At 38.8% G+C, this 20,360-nt stretch overlaps 2 protein-coding genes across 3 annotated transcripts; one reads left to right on the top strand and one right to left on the bottom strand.

Moving 5' to 3' along the window:
* Nucleotides 1–463: 463 nt before the first annotated feature.
* Nucleotides 464–11,527, top strand: LOC102217166 (putative monooxygenase p33MONOX). Of its 2 annotated transcripts, none has more exons than XM_005800354.3 (9): nucleotides 464–613; nucleotides 2,434–2,557; nucleotides 3,171–3,236; nucleotides 4,674–4,849; nucleotides 4,927–5,041; nucleotides 5,208–5,335; nucleotides 6,594–6,694; nucleotides 6,802–6,989; nucleotides 8,840–11,527. In XM_005800354.3, exons 3-9 carry the CDS (start codon nucleotides 3,212–3,214, stop codon nucleotides 9,043–9,045), a joined length of 939 nt encoding a protein of 312 aa, XP_005800411.1. In that variant the 5' UTR covers nucleotides 464–613; nucleotides 2,434–2,557; nucleotides 3,171–3,211; the 3' UTR covers nucleotides 9,046–11,527. The 2 variants fall into 2 exon arrangements, with proteins under 2 accessions (XP_005800411.1, XP_005800410.1); XM_005800353.3 differs by having other exon boundaries at nucleotides 8,837–11,527.
* Nucleotides 11,528–11,952: 425 nt separating this feature from the next.
* LOC102223031 (rho GTPase-activating protein 24-like) lies at nucleotides 11,953–19,716 on the bottom strand. The gene is made up of 9 exons (XM_023341969.1): nucleotides 19,475–19,716; nucleotides 18,059–18,172; nucleotides 17,687–17,894; nucleotides 16,594–16,726; nucleotides 16,404–16,477; nucleotides 16,161–16,282; nucleotides 15,174–15,390; nucleotides 13,650–14,555; nucleotides 11,953–13,253 (listed from the first exon to the last, which is right to left on the bottom strand). Exons 1-9 carry the CDS (start codon nucleotides 19,524–19,526, stop codon nucleotides 13,013–13,015), a joined length of 2,067 nt encoding a protein of 688 aa, XP_023197737.1. The 5' UTR covers nucleotides 19,527–19,716; the 3' UTR covers nucleotides 11,953–13,012.
* Between the last annotated feature and the right edge of the window lie 644 nt (nucleotides 19,717–20,360).

Genomic DNA, 20,360 nt, shown 5'->3' with positions numbered 1-20,360 from the left:
CCGAAGAAAAAACTGACTTTTTTTTTAAAGTCAACTTTAAAGTCAGAATTCTTTTTCTTTTTTTCGGTGGCCCTAATCCTCTTCCGTAGGTCTGTTTAAGGCATGTAACTGATTGAAATAAAGATTAATCATGATCAATTAGCAAGGGGGCAATCATGATTAGGGCTGGATATATTTGTCTAGGTTATTGTCTGATATTGAACGTTTTTTAATTATCTGAAACATTATATGTGACAAAAAAAAACGAAACCCAAAGAAATTCGTAAGGGAAATATTTTTAGAACAGCTTGGACGCAAAAACCTGTTTCTGTTTGAAATATCGTCGAAATTAAAAGATATATTTTAAATAATTTTTTAATAATTCACACCCTACATCTTTTAATACGGAGCAGATCTCACAACTATCTCGGCAAACAGCTAAAAGACACGCACACTTATTTTTCTCGCGATGTTCAGCGAGACCAACCAAACCTGCAGTGCATGAGGAAGCTTTTCCGTCTGCAAACACAATAATGGCTGCCGCCCAGCTGCTTTGTTTCAAGGCTAGCATACGAATTGAAACCGGCGTATTAACGACGTCTGCGTCTTTGCTTTGATACATTTGTTACTTCAGGTGAGAGAGAATTATGCAAAATGCGCCAATAATGCCGTTTTCAGACATATTTACCTACTATCTGTTTGATGTACTCTGCTTTTCAGCACAGCGTTGCGGAGGTTCCGCTATTCTCTGCGCAAAACTATAACGAAATTGACTTTTTGCAACGTAAATGGTCAGTTTGCAGTCGGTCTTGTGCAGCGTTGGCAGTTAATGTTCATTTTTGAGTGGGTAAAAATATCATTTTCGAGTCTAGTTATACTGTCAATGCCCAACAACAAGTGTTTTAGATCGGATTGTTCTTCGTAGAAGCGTACACTTGACAATATTTTTAAACGACGAATAACTAATCTCGGCTACATTAGATGGACTAAAATAAACGGAAATTTAACGAGAGGTCTGAAGCAATAACAGCAACGCTTCTTCTTCTTCTAGCTGTTTTTTTGAATGCAGTCTGGTTATGGATTGTTAAAACAGGTGACCCTGTCAGGACCTTCAAGTTTGTTGTCTTTTTTTTTTTTTTTTTTTAGCTGATTTTAGCTCAGAAATATTTGCCTTAAGGCCTTCTTGAACCAAACATGTCTTTAATTTGAGGTGCACGTCTGCACATTAAAGCCTGGCTGCAGTGATCCTGTTTTATAAGGGTTTAATAAGGGCACCAGCTTCCCTTGCCATGGCAGCTTTATTGGATCTTCTGTCCTCTGCAATCTGAGTTGCTGTCTCATTGTTGGCTCCATGCAAGTTTATGCAAGAAATGTGTCACCCTTTTCTTAACATACAGTTTCTGAAAGAATTGGACCCTCTTGGAAGTAATTTGGCCCACATGAAGGCTAGTGATTGGTTTGTGAGGGGATGTTTAGATGCAGATGCTGGATCACTGCACACAATTCAACCCTGAAATATTTGACAGAAGTTACAGTCACACCACACGTACTAACGTGTTCCTCAGAGAGGAAGCAGGAGTACCCACAGAGAACCCTTTCACGCACAGGGAGAACATGCAAACTCCATCCAGAATGACCCCGTGTCGAGATTCGAACACCAGACCTTCTTGCTCCAAGGCAGCAGTGTTTCCAATACCAACTGACCCAAGAAAGAAAATCCATATTTGTAGACAATAAAAAGTGGATTTTAATCGTAAAATAACTTAATAAAAAGTTAAATACCTTTTTATTCCTCATGAAACTTTTTCTACAGTTAAAAATTCATAAAGAAAAAAATACAAAAGGCATTAGACTGGGGGAGAGAGGAGTCAATGGAAACCACAGCAGAATGTAATAATTGATGAAAAAATAAATAAATAAATAAATAAAAAACACTGCAATGAAACCAAAGATACTTACATTGTGATTGCTGTTTTGTTCTCAACCTCTTCCTGGGAATGTTTATTTAGCAACATTTTTATGAAGTTTTTACATCAAGAATAGTGGAAGGCCAACTAACCGGCTGCATACAATTGCATTTCAAAGCAATAATTAATTTCCCTTGAACTCTAACAAGCTACCAAAAATCGAGACAATCTTTAGCAGTTCAATTTTTGTCGGTAAAACCATTTTTGATCGAGTTTGTCATCGGTTTTCCATGTGAACTTAAGTCTTTTGTCTGCCGAGGCTGAACTGGGAGACAGGAAACTCATTTCCACTTCCTCCAGCTGCTTTCTCAATCTTTTCCCTACAATAAGTGATGGTGAGCACAGAGTGGCGTGCTGTGTGTTACTGCCCATACTCTGGTTGTCCGCTTTGCCGTTGGCTCTAAGGGCGAAACACTGAGTGGTTGTTTGTCCTCTGCAGGATTTATGCAATGGAACGACTCACTTTTGTTCTCTGCTGTCTCCTCAGTTGCGTCAGTGGTATTGCTGCTCTCCCACAATGCATTGCCAGAGGCGTTTGTGTTCGTCCCACAGACCAGTATAACAATTACCTCCACTCCTTCTAGCCCAAGTCAGAGCAACAAAACTGGAAGGTAGGTCTCTTAAACACAATATGTGTCCTATGTGGAAAATACTGAAATACAAAAGTCCCATGTAAGGAATTTGTTTTTCCTGCAAACTGAAAGTTGTGGTAATGATGTGTAAGAAGTTTTAATATGCAGCAGCTTAAAAGTAAAATCCAGTTTTGAACCTTCATGCATTTTTTGCTACTATTCATCTAGCATTCACTAAAGGAATGCTGTGTTGTTGCATTTTGGGCAATAAAATGTTTATTTCCGTATTTATTTGTAGCCCTAGATTGCACTAAGGTCAAAGCTCATTGTGTCTTTATTCTCCAGCCTTGTGAAGTTGTACAGGAGAATGCTGCTCTTGTGCCAGAAGGGGTTTGCTCAGAGTCAACAAAAATTTGCACTTTTGAATAAATTTACTCAATTTAGCTCCTGTTTTTTGTTTTTACGAAAATGTTCAGACGTGATGGTACTGCTGTAACAAGTCTAAGTATTAGATTTATTACATAAGTCTAATACTTGTGGTCTATTTAGAAATACAGTGTGATTTCTAAACAGAAATTGGTCTGATTTCAGTTTAGAAGTTAGACAGATTTAAGCCAATGCCTCTCTCTCTGTTTCCTTTCATTCCTTTCAGGTTCTCCCCTGACTCAACTTGTTTATTAACTAACTGCAGCTATGTCTGGTTCTGGTGACTTACCAGGTGAGTACTGATATGGATTAATGGAGGTCAGTTTTAAATTGATAAATCAGTACGTGCTCTGCCCATGCTCAGTAACTTTAGTTTAATTTTATTTTTTAGGATACGTCTTATGTAACAAAAGCCAAACAATAAAGGCTCATTTAATTCTCATTAGGTTAAGAGTTTTATTAAAGAAGAAATATTAACTTGTATAAAATGATTTTAAAAAAATAAATATTGGTCACAAATGCAAGTTTTAGTTTGGTCTGAAAATTTTTTTTTAAATTGACTTATGATCACTCCTCCTTTCTGCAGAGATTTACCACAGGTCATTCACTGCTCTGTTAATGTTTGTATCTGTGGGAATATTCTGACCTGAATATCAACAAAACCAAAGTCCCTCAGTCGCCTCAGATGGGAGCTTTAAAACTTGGCAACTGCTTCTGCACCTCATATGAACCTACAGCTGCAACCGCCTGCAACCTCATACCTAAACCAACCATTAACTTTGCTGTGACTGAACAATATTTATTTTCCTAACTGAATCATATTCCATGTCACCAGATAGTATTCATAATTTAATGTGTAACTGAATATGTTGAAACTTTGCTTTTAAATTGTTCTGCGGTCAGGACACCCAATAAAACAAGCAAAGCGAGTTATTTTAGGAAGGATAAGATCCGTCTGTCTCAAGTTAAGTTGTCAGATGGAGGTAAGATTATTTCTACGATGGATTTTTCTTTAAATTTGGTTAAATCCAATTTATAAACTAAGTATTGTAGAGGGGGAGGGGGGGTCATTTTTTAATACATTTTTTAACTTTAAATTTGTGTTTTAACATTTTATTTTCATAATTGATTTTTAAAAAAAATATTTATTTGTAAATAAACCAATTCAACATATAAAAGTTCAAACTCTTTGAGGAAATAAATCCTTAGAATTTCCTTGTCAGTGACTTATTTCAGGTCCATGTTCACCACAGTTTTATCAGAAACTTAATAGCTTTAGTCTGTCTGCTTATAGCAAACTAATATTCCTCTAAGGAGCCATCAGTTTATCATTTTTCACATTTTTGTCATTTGAGCTCATTCAGATGAGCTTCAGATAATATTTCTGTTTCTGATGATTTTGGTTTGGAAAATCATCATCCCAACATTTTTTGAGTCGGAGACGATGTCCCTGCTTATTTCTTATCTGAAAAGAATGGAACAAAATGTCTTTGGATATTTTCCTATTTTTAGAGCCTTTATTCAGAAGTTTCAGTTTTTTTTCTTTCAACTGATTCATTCCCTTTAAATATTTAGTTAAGATCGACTCCAAGCACAAAAAAACATTAATGTTAACTTTAAGCTTTTGTCCACTTTGTTCGGAGCCGCTTTGCTACAGTGAAATCTCTCCATTCTGGAGATGAAGTAATATCACAGTGAAAGAGGAGAAAATATGAACTTATCTCTGCAGCCATCGAGGGTTCTGGGATGGGTGGGATGAAGCTCCCCGTCGGAATGACTCGACGGGCCCTCAGCTACGACGACAACCTGGAGGCCCCCATGTCCACGCCGCCCCATGACATCAGCATCAACAACTTGTGGAGGCGGCCTGTAATACCAGAGAGGAAGTTCTCCCAGCTGGCCGAGGTAAAACACGGTTTCCATTTCCACGCCTGATCGTTTCCCAACAGGTCCACTTTCAGTCTGACTGTTTGACCTTACAGGAGGATGAAGGCGGCGCCGTCAAACAGGCAGCCGGGCAGGATGGCGGCCTCTTCAAGGCTCCTGCTGTGGTGAAAACTAAGGCGTCGTCCATCATCATGAATTCTCTCATAACCAGTAAGTTGGAGCTCCTATAATTTACGTAACGATCCTTTATTAGGGTGGAAAGTTCTCCATGCTATCTGAATATTTTCTAAATCAGACTATTTGATTAAGACATGAAAGTAGATGTTGCTATCAAGCAGCTTTCCACTAGAGTGAATGTATTGTTGTCCGCCCTCAGAGCACACTCAGGAAAGCATGTACAAGTTTGAGCAGACGGCGGGCCTCACCGACACCAGTTACACTCCACACAAAGGCCTGACAGCGGAGGAGACGAGACACCACCACCGCGTCCCCGAGTCCCTCCAGGTCAGATCAGCACGTCAGTAAGAAAACATGAGGAGCCAATAGTGTGCTTTATATGCTGGCTTTACAGGCCAGCTGACCAATCACAGCTGCAGATTACATGAACAGGGTGGCCGCACACCCTTAAAAAAAATCTTAAATACATGCATCCAAAATTAAGGCCTTAAAATGTCTTAAAAGTATTCAAAAACATGTAAGTTGGCCTTATATATGTTTATTACAGGTCTTAAATTTCATCTTGACAGAGGTATTAATCTCGTATTTTCTATGTAGTTTATTTTTTTGCAGGACTTTTCTGTCAGGCAAACGTTTGAGTCATTGGCAGATATTACGTTCTGACTCGAGGCGGTGGAGTGTTTAGTGGAAATGGAAGAAGCATTTTTTTGTATATGAAGAGATTCTGTAAGACTTTATGGTATTAAATGATATACAATATAACTCCTCATTGTTTTGCGTCATGGTCTGTAGTAACATCCTCCTCTATTTTCCTTTCTTTTTTCCCTGTTGGAGTTTACTTATCCAAATTTGATGGAAGTATTTCATCTTTAGCGAAGCTAAAAAATGCAACTCCAGCAGTATTTTCTGCCTGGTTTGAACTATTATTATTTGAATTCATCCGCTTGCTGTTGAAATTTTCCTTCTGGAGTGGAAGGCAAATAAAGAATAGTTTTCAAATATTATAAAATAAGTCTCGGTGCACATTTGTGTTCAGACCCCTGGTTGTTATTGGAGGCTGCAAAAGACTTGATCAGCTTCAAGTAGGATAGACAGCCTAAACATACATCCATTAATACTATGGGGGGTTAGCTTGAAAGATCAAACCTATATCAAATTTAGAAGCTGCAAAATTGATGGACTACATTTAATAAAGAAAAAAAAACTGTTTTTAGGAAAACCTTCAATAATCACTTAAAGATTCTATCTTTTCCATCTGACTGAGTTTAACATATTTTGCAAACAGGAGTCTGGCAGATTTCAACCTCAACAAAATATTCATGTTCAATGGACTCAGGGTGCTGAAAATAAAAGCAGACACATTCTCAGAATGTTAAATTTAAAAATAAATTCAAAAATCATCTTTCATTGTCCTTCCATATCATATTGAGTTGCTCTGTCACATAAAATCCCGAGAAAATCCGTTAAAGTTTGTTATGTAATGTACCAAAATGTGGAAAAGTCCAAAGGCTTTGAATGCTTTGGCAAATATCTGTATCAGATGTAGCAATGTTAGATAACAGATACCCTCTGTGTTGTTGTGTAGAAGCTGCAGATCCAAAGCCTGGAGGCCAGAGAAGAGAAATCCTCCTCTGCCCAGTCCACTCCATCGAACACTCCGCACAGCTCGCCGAAGCAGCAGCGCAGGTACACATGCAGCTTTCAGCTTCCTGTGGTCTGAGCCCTGCTTCTGTGCAAAGGCGTGACCTGGATAAGGGCCTGAAAGCTGGCATGCTGTTTGTGTTGGTTTGCAGAGGCTGGTTCGGGAATACAGGGTCAGAGGTCAGCATCAGCTCCTCTAACAGCAGTGTGGACATGGGAGGAGGAGGAGCGGCGGGAGATCCAGGCGTAGGTGGAGCGGTCGAGCGGTGGGGCGTGTTTGGGCCTCGACTTCCTGTCCAGAGTTCAGCCTCTGACGTGGGACCAGATGGTTCTGCTGCAGGTAACAGTAAAGGCCTGCAAATGCTTAAATACAACAGAAACAAGTTCTAGCAACACAAACTCATTTTGTCCAGCATGAGTGATCTGTTCACAGGGTGTTCACGCATCCTTAGTCAGTCCTAAATCTGCTTATCTAAAACTAAGGCCTTAAAATGTCACAAATTCAGTAGAAAATATCGTCAAAATAATGGTCTTATTTTTTGCCAAATAAGAGTTTTTTTTTTCTTTTGCTTTAAACATCTTTAGGAAAGAAAGAGGTGGTAATTCTTTTTGTTGTTGTTGTTTTTTTGCCAAAGATAGACCATTATATTACGAAGGTGATGATATGCATGTTGGCCTTAATTGCATTAATTTGCAGGTCTTAATTTTGTGGTGGCAGGACTCTGTCGTATGTTCTACGTAATTCATTTTTCTTGCAGGATTTTGCTGTCGAGGAAACGTTTAGTCGTGCGCAGACATCCTCATTGCTTTTTGAGGCTACCACTAACTAGCTGCTAGCATGCATGTGCTATCTAGCAAACTAGTGTAAGTTTATCGCTAGTTTCCTGGAGGACGTTCGTCTTAGCCTCTGGCTCACTTCTGTTTCCTATCTATATGTTCATTCAGTGCAAAACAGCTAAGCATTACTACTATGTAAAATATTCAGTTTTCTTTTGTACATTTCTGTCATGATGCAGATCTTAAATTGTATTCATAATGGTCTTAAAAAGGTCTTAGACCTACAAAAACTGTGGTTTATCAGTAGGTTGAGGTTCTGTCCCAGATTCACAGCCACATTCTGGGTTAAAGGATGAAAGCAGGACCTTCAGACTAGCGGTAAACACTGATCAACATTCACATTGTCAGTCATTGGCCCCTGCAAAGAGTGACGCAGAACGTCCCTCTACATAAACACATGAACACCAGCAGACGCTGCTGTTAGATGGTAGCATCTGGAATGGTTGAACTGGAGACCTAAAGTCTCTCCTTCAGAATGACTCTAGGTAGGTGATCAGGGAATGATCGCTTCTGGATGTGTTTGGGATTATTTGAGATTTGTTTATCTTCCTGAGGGATTTTAAATTTGTTAAGTTCAGAATAAGTATTTTTTTTAAATTAGCTAGAGACATTTTAAAACAAGAATTGCTACAAAAGTGCAAAGCAAATAAAAATGCACTATTTGCAAAGTAAACACGGGGATTAGAAATGTATAATTTCAGCTCTGGGATATAACGTAGCTCAAAAATGCATTTAAATAAGAATAGAGTGAGTCATAACTTTTCCACTGCTATGCAGATGACATCCAGTGTTACATTTATCCTCTGTTTGGCTGCTTGGATGAACAGTATAATTATTTTTTAAATCAGATTTGGTTGTTTTTAAACAGCTCTATGAATAAGTGACTTAAGACCTACATGAATTGTTTAAGGAAACGCTCGCTTTCTTCTGTGCAAAGCAGTTCCAGATAGTCTGTAGAGATGTGTGGTTTGGAGGCAGTCGCTAGTTCTTTGTAATCAGTTTCTAACATATCTGCCTTCCTTACAGGCCAGTTTCTCTTGTCTTTCCCATCTTGAAGAGTGGTTAAAATAAGCAATCCTGTGTCATATCGTATTTATACCTGAAGGAAACAGAACACCATCGATGACAAATTAGAAGTTGCTTGAAATTTGTATTAAAACAATCTAGAAAAGATGATTCAGTAAAATCTTTTAAGTGATTATTGATGGTTTTCCTAAAAACAGTTTTTTTTTTCTTTATTAAATATTGTCCATTTCAAAGTAGATTTTTCTGTCTAAAATAATGCTACTGCACTGAGAGATGACACAATTTGAGTTTTTGCATATGCTGACTGCTGCGTTTTTCTCCCAGCAGGCTTTGCCATCCAGGCGTACCGTGGAGCCCAGAAGCCGACCCCCATGGAGGTGATGAAGTCGCAGGCCACGCGACTGGCTGACAACCCCCAGAGGGTGTCCCCGCCCAAAATGGAGATCCCCACGGTGGAGGGCCGGCGGCAGGGAGCGCGGCCCCACAAGCTCAAACACCGAGACATGAACATCCTGACGCCGTCCGGCTTCTGAGACGAACGCCGTCGATACGACCAAGGTCCCATGACATGAAAGAAACGCCCCAGGGTCCCTCATTTTACTGTTCACAGTCTCTTAATGTTCAGGTTAAACAGAAACATGAGTCTTAGCATTTCCAAAGAAATTCTTTTTGTGCTTGCTGCTCATTTCATGTTTCTATTTTCTATATATCATTAATAGAATAAACTCCAGTCAGAGCGAAAGCATTTGAAACCCCCCTGGGTTTGATTTATTTATTTAGGAGGAATTCAAAATTTATTGAAATACATTGAGTTTGGAACTTGAGAACTCTGACCATCTGTCATAACTGTAATGTCAAACAAGTGGTGAGCTGAACTCCAGCTGAAGGTTTTTCAGAAGCAGAGCTCTACAGTTCAGACTTTCAGCAGCTCAGACTGGGTTCATGCTACAGCATAGTTAGCTTCAGTTAGCTAATCTGTAAAAATAATGTTCAATATTCTCTTCCCTCATGTTTTTGGTTTATGTTTATTATGTTGACAATTTTTACCCAGCTTTTTTTTTTGTTTGTTTATTTTACAAAAAATAGTTAGCATGAAAAACATAGTTTCATCTTTGGATTCATTCATTGGCATTTACCCTCACTTCATCCCTTCCTGCTTCACACGCATGTATTTTACTCATTTTTTGTTTTTTATATTTTTTGTTAAGTATTTTCATGAATTATGCAGATAAAGGTGCGTAAAAAAGTCAAATCACATGTAAAATGTAATCTATTTCTGCTATATTTTGTCTTATTTCCATTGATTCTTCTGACATTAACGCCCCGATCAAACCAAAATAACGTTTTATGTTAGATGGTATTTGAGTCACATTTCCTGAGCAATATTATTGAGCATTAGTGCCGTTGCAGATAAAAAATGGAGTGGAAGAAATAATGTGGCCAAACTCAGAAATTCTTAAATTATCTTCACATATTTATGAGAAAACAATTAGATATTCACCCATGTCGAATGTTAACACAAGGGAAAAAAGTAATTTTACACAATTAAGAGCATAAATTGTGATGTATTTGCTGACTTTATGTAATCAGACATTTGCCACAGAAAATGCAGCAGTCGTAAATGTTTCCTGTATGCGAACATCTCCAGAGTTCAGACTCCATGCAGCTTTCCTCTCACTGTTTAGGCGTTTATCCAAGGCCTGTTTGAGGCGTTCATGGCGAATCCAAACCCAGAATATCTCATTCTTTTTCTTGCAAATATTTAACATTAATGTAGAAGATTTTAAGTTTTTTTTTTTGGGGGGGGGGGCAGAAATTAGGGTTTTTTTTGTTTGTTTTTTTTTATACCAACAGCCCAGATACTCTGTCATGTTGACAGCACTCTGAGGAAAATTCTTCTGACTTGATAGCTAACAAAGTCCAAAACTACAAAGGTCAAAATAGTCACTGAAAGATTTCCTGCTCGCTACATTTATCGTGATTCTTTTGTGTTCAGCCTACTGAACTCTGTTGTATTCATGTCACTATTTTTGCTGGGTACCAAAAGAAAATCACTTTTCATGGGACCTTTGAGCCGTAACCACTTAGTATAAACTTTCCAACATGTCCGCCACAAACACCTCAACAGAAAAAAAGTTAAATATTTCTATATGTGCTGATGTTGTGTGTAAAATCAAATCGTCTTTTTCACCTTCTGCTCTTTAAACTGTTATATAAAAGCTTCAACTTGACGTCAGCCTACAGACACCTGCTGTTTTGTTCAGCTGAAGTTAAAACGCGATTATGGTCCCAGATGTAACAATGCACTTTATCCCCTGTAGAAACTGTTTTCATTTGCCTTGTTAATGAGGCACCAAGCAGGACGGGACGAAGAAGTCGAACCACTTAAGTGGTGATCAAACCAACAGAGCAAAAATATTCCAGATATATTGTAAAAGTTGTCTCAGGAAGAATTGACAGGCTCCTGCCCTGTGGAAGGTTAAGCTGAATTATTTAAGTTTTTTTTTTTTTCTTCCTTTTTCATTGTACATATTTAACATATTCTAGCTTTACAGACATTATTCCAGTTAGAAATCAAAAGGATGAAGACATCCAGAGTTCAAATCAGAGATCTGTGCTCCCCTGAGCTCAAACTTCTTGTAAAGAAATGTGAAATTTTCACTCATTGAACTCACGTTTCTCCATTGTTTTTACTGACGGCTGCATTTGAAGGAATTTGTTTTTTTACAACATTTTTTTATATACATATATATAACACTGTATATATTTTCTCCCTAAATAACAAAATATGGTCTTACTGCCAAGTTATCTTAATTTAGCTAAGTTATTTGCTGGGCTGATTTGCAGATGATGACTAACATTATATATAAACGTTCCTGTAAGATTACACATGCAAAGCATCTTCATTAAGAACTTAGGTTTTTTTTTTTATTGGCACCTTTGACCATAAAGTGAACCCTTTTTTTTCTTATTACTATTTTCTGATGTAATAAAATAAAAAATACTGAAAGTTTACCACTTGTAACTGCTGTGGTTGTGTTCAGATGCTGTCATTCTGTGTGGTCACTAACTGTTGATATTTGATGTATCTACTTTCCATTTGTTAAAGATGAGTCCATAGTACTTGTGTTTACAGGTGCTTAGTGGTCAGTGTGTCACTCTCCCCCTTTCATCAGACTGAATCATCACAGTTTGATGTTCTGTCTGTAGGCGTGACTCCGTTCTGGTAGAAAGTTTCTGTCAGTTCAGTGATTTTTATTTTATTTTTCTTTTCGATTTTTTTTAGTGTCTGTACAGTTTAGTTCACGTTGCCGGCACAGTTTGACAATAAATATTTCATCCTCTGGGAAAAAAAAAAGTCTGAGCTTTATTGTTTTTGGTTTAAAAAAAATTTATTTTAACAAATTTCATTGGCACTTCATGACAAAGATCATTTCCACGTTGCTCACAGTAGATCTCATCCTCCTGCGACGAGACCTGCTTTCAGTTTTCATTTAATTCATGTCAGACTAACTGGCAATAATTAATAAAAGAAAGTGGATTAAAATAGGTTTTATTAAAAAAGATTTTTCATGCGGAAAACAGTGGTTTCAGGTCTCAAATGACAATGCGCCGACATAAATATTGAGAGTCCAGGTGGATGTGATATGAAAGGTGCAGGTCTTTCACGTCTCAAGAAATCAGAATGTCAGCATTTATGTCATTTAACCAAGTTTTATTATTTATTTAATGTAGTATAAGACATTCTAATGAGCTCAATTTGGGTTTTCATTGGCCACAATCATCAAAAGTAACCTTTGAAGAATCTGTGAGTAATGAATCAATGAACAGTGGACCCCCACCTATTTAAAGTTCAGTAGTTGTGTATTCTTTACTGCTTTTTGTTGGGAGTTCTGGGACCTTATAGATTTGTAAATGTGCCCTTAAATTAGTAAAGGCGGAACTAAAAATATTTACTCATAATTCTTAAAGATGTCTTAAAAACAAAATGAATAAAGTGTTGGAATAATTTTAGTTTTACATATTATAATTTATGAATCTTATTTCATTTCCACCACGATTTTGTAAAGAGCAAAATGGTCTTTAATGTCAATATGTTAACTGTTTTAACAAACAGGTCACGCCGACACGTACATCATTCTGTCAGTCTGGGCTTTTTGGAGTAAATGAAGGCGTACAGTTTTGACTGTATGTGGAACATAAAACTGATGCTTTATCACATGGAGACACATGGGACTGACTGAGTCTCAGTCTTACATCACAGGCTTCAGTGTGCTGCCTGAGTTGCCTAGGAAGACAAGAATTAATTTGAGATTTAAAGGCAAATTTCTAAAAAAAAAAATGCCATCAGACCTGACCTTTAATAACGTGAACCTCCACTAACGTGATGTTCTTGTTTCTGTTTTCATACCATTAACTCATCTTGACATAATCTGTCCAATGCTAATTGCAGCTTTTTTTCTTCCCTTCTTCACTCCTGCTGAGAAAAACTTTCAGTCTTCAGATGCTTCCTCCGCCAGCTCTTCCCAGATCTCCTCCTCTTCTCCTTATTTCTCCATATGTCCTGAAGAACAGCTCCATCTCCCTCTGAAGGGTGGTGTTCCGGCGGTCTGCATCTGCCTTGGCTTGCTCCATGTTTCTGATCTTGATCTCCGCCACGCTCTGGCTTCGCCTCTGCTGCTCCAGACTGAGTCGCAGAACGGCAACTTGCCGTTCGAGGACGTCATTGCAGCGCTCCAACCTGTAATCCACCAATAAATGACATGGAGTGACCAAAGTGTTGCACCTCTTCATTTACAAAGAATAGTGTTCAGATTTCCTAAACTTTTGTATATTTTTACATCTTAATTTTGTTGCAGCACCTTTGCGTTAGGATTTTCTGACCAATTGCTGATTACCAATCTTTAAAAAGCCTGACCCGCCGACTCTGATTGTGGCCGATACTGATATTTCTGTCTGAAATGTTGCTAAATATAGCAAGAACATCAGTGAGTTGGCAACAGTGGGGTAATTAATGTTAACTGTAAACGTGCATGTCCTGGTGAGCGGGTCTGTCAGTCAAAATGTAGGGGTTTAGGGTAAGTGTTAGGGGCCAGATGGAAATTGTATGGACCTTAAAAATGCGGAAAAGTAATACCTCTCAATCCTGTTTTGGTACTCTGCCTTCTGCTGAGTCATCTGCTGCCTCAGGTTGGCCAGCAGAGAATTAGGGTCCCTCGATTCTACGTGAGACTCTTGAACCTGGAGATCTGGAGCCCCAGAGGGGAGGAAGACCTCTGAGCTCCCTGTGCTGAGAGGGCTGATGCTGATGACAGAACAGGAAGCCCAGGAGCTTGGATGTTGCTTGGCACTATTGCCATCATGAGCATCTTTATCACAAATTTCCTGTTCTGTTCTCTGACTCAGAGGCAACATTCTGGATCTCTTTGGTGGGATATCAGGACTACTGACCCCCAGGTCATCATTGCTTTCATCTAATGGTAGAACTTCACAGGAAGACCAGGAGGAAGAGGAGTCTCCTGCCTTCCCCAGTTCCGCTCGATCTACCTCTGCTTTACACATTCCAACATTGGTTCCTAGAGAATCTGAATCAAAGTTCTCAGTAGGAACATTCTCCAATGTGTGAGACAAAGAGGCTCTGTCCAGGTTGTCATAGACAGAGGGTGTACTGTCCTCCTGTGCTTGACTGCTCCCCCCACTGGCTGCTTCAGGAATATCAGCCTCTTCCTCTGCTCCACTACAGCTCCAGTAGGCAGAAGCTGCCTTTTCTTGGCATTGCCATCCCATTGCCCCCCGATTTGAGCTTTCAGCCTGTAGCTGGGGGTTGGTTGTTGTGGCTTGAGCATTTGCAGAAGATGAACCCTGCCCAGCATGGTACTTGTAAAAATCTCCTTGGTGCCTGCCAGGGTGGTGGTTGATGGACTCACTGGAAGAAGGCAAGGGGTAGAAGCAGTTCTCTGGATGGGAGGAAGTGTAGCGATGGCCAAGGTGTTTCTTCTGACCAGAGAACAAGTCTGATTTACCAGCAGCAGAGAAGATACAACTGCAGGGAAGAAACTTCAAAAGTTATTAAAGACAACTCATACTGAAGTCAGACTGAAACTGTGTTGCACAGAGGCATTTATTTTGGATCTTTAATGTTAACTTGAACCTCAAAAGTGAGAAACTGCAAAAACACAAATGTTAACAAGTATTGTTGGTTTTGTTTCCACTGCAAATATCTTAGTACCTTTGAAATAAAACAAAACTAACTTACAGTAAGCTTTTCAGCACAAGATAGGAGCTTGTTTTAAGTCAATAATTCCTATATATTGATGAAAAATTAGCAGTTATAAGTGAAATACTCTGCCAGTGGAACAAAACTGTTTTCTCATATTATAAGTTTAAATCAAAATGTCTTTTGTAAGTTTTCCTCTGCTTACAAGGTTTATAAAGATTCGGATTTCACTTTCCAGCAGGACCAGGTACCTGCCCACTGGCGGATGTTTAAAAAAGTGCTTTGAAGGTCATGGTGGCGCTGTGGTTGGTTTTAAACTCAATTACTTCAATAAATTAACTTTTCCATTGAATTCTATTTTTCAGAGGCCTTTATTATTCTCTACTTGTGTGAGAACGACTAATCGCCAACTGACGGTTGAATGATTGAACCCTTGGGTTTTACCTAGTGTGGTCTGCATGTGCGGCTGGTTGTCCTGATTCACTGGAGTGGTCTGCAATAAGAGGCAAAGACAGCTGGCGAAGGCAGGGCGGTGGCTGGAGATGGGGTTGCTTCAAAGGCGTTGCAGAAGGATGCAAGCAGGCAGAAGGAGGGAACTTGGCAAACAGAGATTCATGTTCTCTGATCAGCTCTGACATGAGCACCTGGACCAGGTTTGCAGCTTGGAGACAGACAAGAAGAACTTTTGTGTGGAAGTCAAAGCTAGAAAATGTTGTTGCACTTGCTTAAGGTCATATATCATAAACTTAAACAGGAGCTGAAATAATTTTTAACAAGTACTGGTTGCAAGATAGAATAAGAATATATTCAGGTCTGGATCAAAACCGCCAACATGTCAAAAGGAAGTAAACTTAAGTTTTTGGAAGATAATTCCAACAGGCAAAGCACTGAGCATTACCTCTAAACCCAGGAGTAAGTCAGGTGCAAGCATCATGAGATGGGATTTTGTAGAAATAGATGAAATTATTGACCGTTTTGACCCAAAATCTGCAGGTGTAAGCTAGAAGACTGACAGTGAAGATGCTAAGCCTTTTGAAAACATCACCAAGATTCCAAGCATATTTCTAAATCAATAAAATAAAAGCCTCAAGAAGAACAAAGTTTTGCAATCGACTAACACCAACTCAGAATCTGATCTGACAGAAAACCTGCAGGGTTGATGAACTCCTACCTAAGAAAACAACCATGAGAGACTAAGTTTATCAGTGACGCTAGTGTTTCCTGGCAACTGAGAAAAATGGAAAAATGATGTAAACACATCAAGAGTAAGTCTGCAAAAAATAAATTCATGATTTCTGTTGGAGAAATCATGAATAAAAAATATTGACTTATTCTAGATCACTGAAAAACCGTTATGAAGAAAGAAATTATTGCTATCATGCAGTATTTTGAAATAAGCAAAAACTATGAAATGAACTGTTGCCAGTTTACCTCCCATGATGCTTTGTGGGTCTTCAGCTTTGGCTCGAAGGATGTTTGGTCCAAACACGGTCGCCAGGTTCTGGACGTTCATCTTATTACTGCTGGAGCAGCTCTGGACCTCATTCAGAAACCTGCACACACATCCGTTCCTCATGAGCTGCACAAACAGAGAAGCTGGTCCCAACTTTGAAACAATCTGCCTTGATTTAATCACCAAAAATGTCAAAACTAATGAAGTCAGACAGATCATACTGGCAGATAAAGTTGAGTAGGTTGAAGTTTGCGACGGGTAACTCATGAAGAAGATTCTTCAACTCCTCCAGACCCTGAGGGATAAAACAGAACGAAGGAACCTTTCTAAAATAAAACACTCATTAAACCTCATCTAATCTGAGCAATGTGTTTTCATCAGTCTCTGTGGTGTGGGGCACTGAGTGATTACCACTGTACGGTCACTTAGCAGCTTCTGACCGCAGAGCAGAAAGTCCTGGTAGTGGCTGTAGGGAACCAGAGGTTCTGGTAGCTGCCTGAGGTAGAGCTTCAGCAGTGACGCCACAGTGTGGACGTCTGTCCTGCTGCAGACAAAACACAACACATCAGATTCCTTACCTAAACCGCCACGCGCCCCCAACTCAAAGTTACATTCACACTTCAAAGTGACTGCAAACAAATGCACAATTATACATCCATACATTTTGAATAATAGAAGTAGAGCCTCTTGCATAACCAGCAAGAATGCAGCAAGTGGTTTCTGGACAGTAATGTTTGTCTTTTCCAGCAGTCAGAGTACAACACATACAGCGGTAAAACCAGCTGACCAAATGTACTGGAGCTCTGCTTTTGTTGCTAGATGACATGCTGAATGCCACTGGGGTTGCTAGGTAATAAATTGGACTACACTGGGGTTGCCAGGTGAGAGGATCTTACATTCCAGAGGTTTTTGTAACATGTCATTTTTCAATTACCAAAAAACATTAAATTATTGCCCCCAAAAAAAACCTCTGGGTGTTTTTTAAGTGCTTTAAAATACTTTTTTTTAGTTTATTAATCACTGAATGGCTTACAAAAATACATTCAAAACACATTGTCACAACAAAATAATCTGGAACATCTTCCAGGTCCCTAAGGTGTTTTGGTTCAGGTCTATTCTTCATCCCCAGAATCAGAACGAAACATTGAGACGCAACATTCAGTTTTTATGCTTATCTCATCTGGAACAAACTTCCAGAAAACTGCAAAGATGCTGAAACACTGAGTTCCTTTATATCAAGGCTAAAATCCCACCTGTTTAGAGTTGACTTTGACTAGTTGTAAGTGGCACATTAATCGACATATTCATGATTTTGATGTTGGCATTTAACAAAATGTAAAGTTTATTGCTAGTTTCAGAATTGGTTACTGTACTATTATGGTTTTGTGGTGTAAAGCACTTTGAACTGCCAATGTTGCTGAAATGTGCTATACAAACAAACTTGACTTTACTTGACTTTAATGTGATCTGAAATCTGTGTAAGGAAAAAGAGAAGGAGCGGAACCTGTCAAAAGACGGCCGTTCACCAGAATCAAAAGCCTCCTGAAGTTCTTTCACCAGACTGGCGCGTCCAGGCTGGCGAAACAAGCCCACCTCATGCAGACCACGTTCACGGATGAATGTCACACACTGCTCCACCACCAGGGGAACCAAGCGCACCCCATACCGACGCTCATACAGCACCGTCTCCTCCAGGCGTTGCCCAAAAACCCCTGCAACGGAAACAGAAATCCCTCCCTTATGATAAATCCTAAAATCAGACTGGAGTTCTCTGTTTTTGTTAAGCTTGTAAGAGTCAATAAATGTTCAGTGTTAGGGTCTCCAAGTAATACCAGTGAACACATGAACCATCTTGTGTGTTTTAGTGAGTTCGCACCTGTGAAAGGGATCCAGACTCCCTTGTTGAGGCTCTTCAACCACTCGTCACCCTGACCGGCGCTGTTAGATAGGAAGAAATAGGATCCTGGGCTGGCCAGCACGTCTCTGTTACCTAAATATAAACCAGACATTTTCACTGAAGAGGTTCTTCTCAGTGGGGATCATCATAAATCAGTTCCTCCTGTCTGAGATTTAACATAATGATAATTTTGGTCTTATTTGTAGCAAATAGGTAGCTACATTAGCGAGTATGCTAAAAAGAAATCTTTTTTTAAACCTGCATTTTATTATATGTAGAAACATTTTTAGGCAGTATAATTACTAGGAATTGTTTCAAAAGCTAATGTTAAACTAAACTCAACTCTACTAATGACTGTTTCTGCTTTGAATCATGCTCAGTGATAGCTTTCTGGCTAACCTACTCAGCTAATGAAGCTAATGTCCAGAATAAAATTCTCTTTAGAGCGAGTTTACTTTTAAAGCTACAGCAGTTAGAGTCAGGTCAACTGGGTGAGGACAAAACTGCGTTTTATCATCAACAATAGGTATTTTAGCAGACTTATGAAATATTGATTGAATTTTGTAACAGTTATAAGACTACATATTTATTGAGGAAGACACAGTTGAACTCTTTCTAGCCTTTCTTAAACATTTCTTCAATGTTTAAGAAAGGCTTAGGGTCTCAATTCTCACTATTGAGTTGTTGCTTTTGTCACCATTTCCAGACTCTTAAATGTCATTGACTTTGCTTTTTATCTGTAATGTTTATCTTGAATGTCTTAAGATCAAGGAATGATGTACTACTTTTGAGATTTTTTAACCTACCATACTGTGTATATAAATGATTTGTTGCTTCTACAGGTCTGACAGCTTTCAGGAATGACAGTGGCTAAAGAAACTGAACTGAAGTATGCTAAACACATTAAATTCATGATTTACCAAAGTTTGAGTTGGGTTAGCTTTTTTTACTTAGCTAATCATTATTTTAAAACTGCATTCTTTATTTACTTTGGTTATCTTTGTTGATCTGTAGGAAGCAAAAGCAGAACAGTAGATGCAACCTTCACATGCCCACCATGGCTTAACACATTTAAACACTGTCCTCTTTCTATTTCCCCATCATCTTTAGCTTTCTGTTCCTCTCAATGTCAATGTATATACACACACACACACACACACGCACACACACACACACACACACACACACACACACACGCACACACACACACACACACACACACACACACACACACACACACACACACACACACCCACACCCACACCCGGACACACAAGACAAGAATCCCAAACTTCCTGACTCAGCATTTAAATGTTTTCCTTGTTGGATGACACACATGCAGCCAGAGTTTGGGAGGGATTGGGAATTAACATGCCAACTGTGTGTATTTCTTACCTTTGTGGCCTGTACTGTCATATTTCCAAGACTTAAAGCAGCTGAGTCCCATGCTGCAACCACTTCTGGCCTGGTTGGAGATGCTCAACCCAAAGTGAGGACGTATTTTACAGAATTAAAGAGGGATTAATACATAAAATAGGTCACAAGTCCCTTAAAGAATCCTTCTTAATCGCTATAATTGAGATTGTACATTTGACAAAAAAAGACCAATTTCTGGTTAGAAAGAGACGCACCATTAAGTGGATACTGAACAATCATGGAACAACTAAATTGTAAAAAATTAGAAAGAAAAGCAAAATGTCTCTAACATGGATCTACAGACTGGTTTTAGAAGTTTGGATTGTCCAAATGTGTGAGTGAAGACATACACATTGGGAATCAAGACTTCTGCCAAACTTTCTACCACTGAAAAAAGTCTCTTTTTCAAATTATGTAGTTTTCATCAACATTTTGATTTACAAATGTTTATCTTAAGGGAAAGTTCTCTGAATACAGGCTCTCCCACTTTTAATTCATGGCAATAATTAGGAATTTGATGAGAGGTTTTAAGTTAAAAAAGCTTATCAAGAGGAGTTCTTGAAAAACAAGTATGGAAAATCTTGAAAAAATCTTTGGCGGTTATGATTTCTGTAGAAGTTATTGCGTTGTTGCATGTCCCTGCAGAGCTTTTATAGGTATGAATATGCTCTGCCTTAAAATGTCCAAATCAGTCTCTTCAAACCTCAATATGTTCATAAATGTTCCTGTCAGAAACTGTGGAGAAATGACCAATAAAAGGGTGTTGATCCTTGACAAGCAAACTGGAATGCTGAAAATTGGTTTGTTGTGTTGTGTCCTTTTTGCAGAATGGTTTTTGTTTGTCATTTGCTCTCAAAGCCCAGTT

This window comes from Xiphophorus maculatus, chromosome 11 (assembly GCF_002775205.1).
Source record: "Xiphophorus maculatus strain JP 163 A chromosome 11, X_maculatus-5.0-male, whole genome shotgun sequence".
In the NCBI taxonomy this organism is placed as follows: domain Eukaryota; kingdom Metazoa; phylum Chordata; class Actinopteri; order Cyprinodontiformes; family Poeciliidae; genus Xiphophorus; species Xiphophorus maculatus.
Note: the sequence above shows the minus strand (reverse complement) of the source record. Positions and strands in the feature narration are given on the sequence as shown.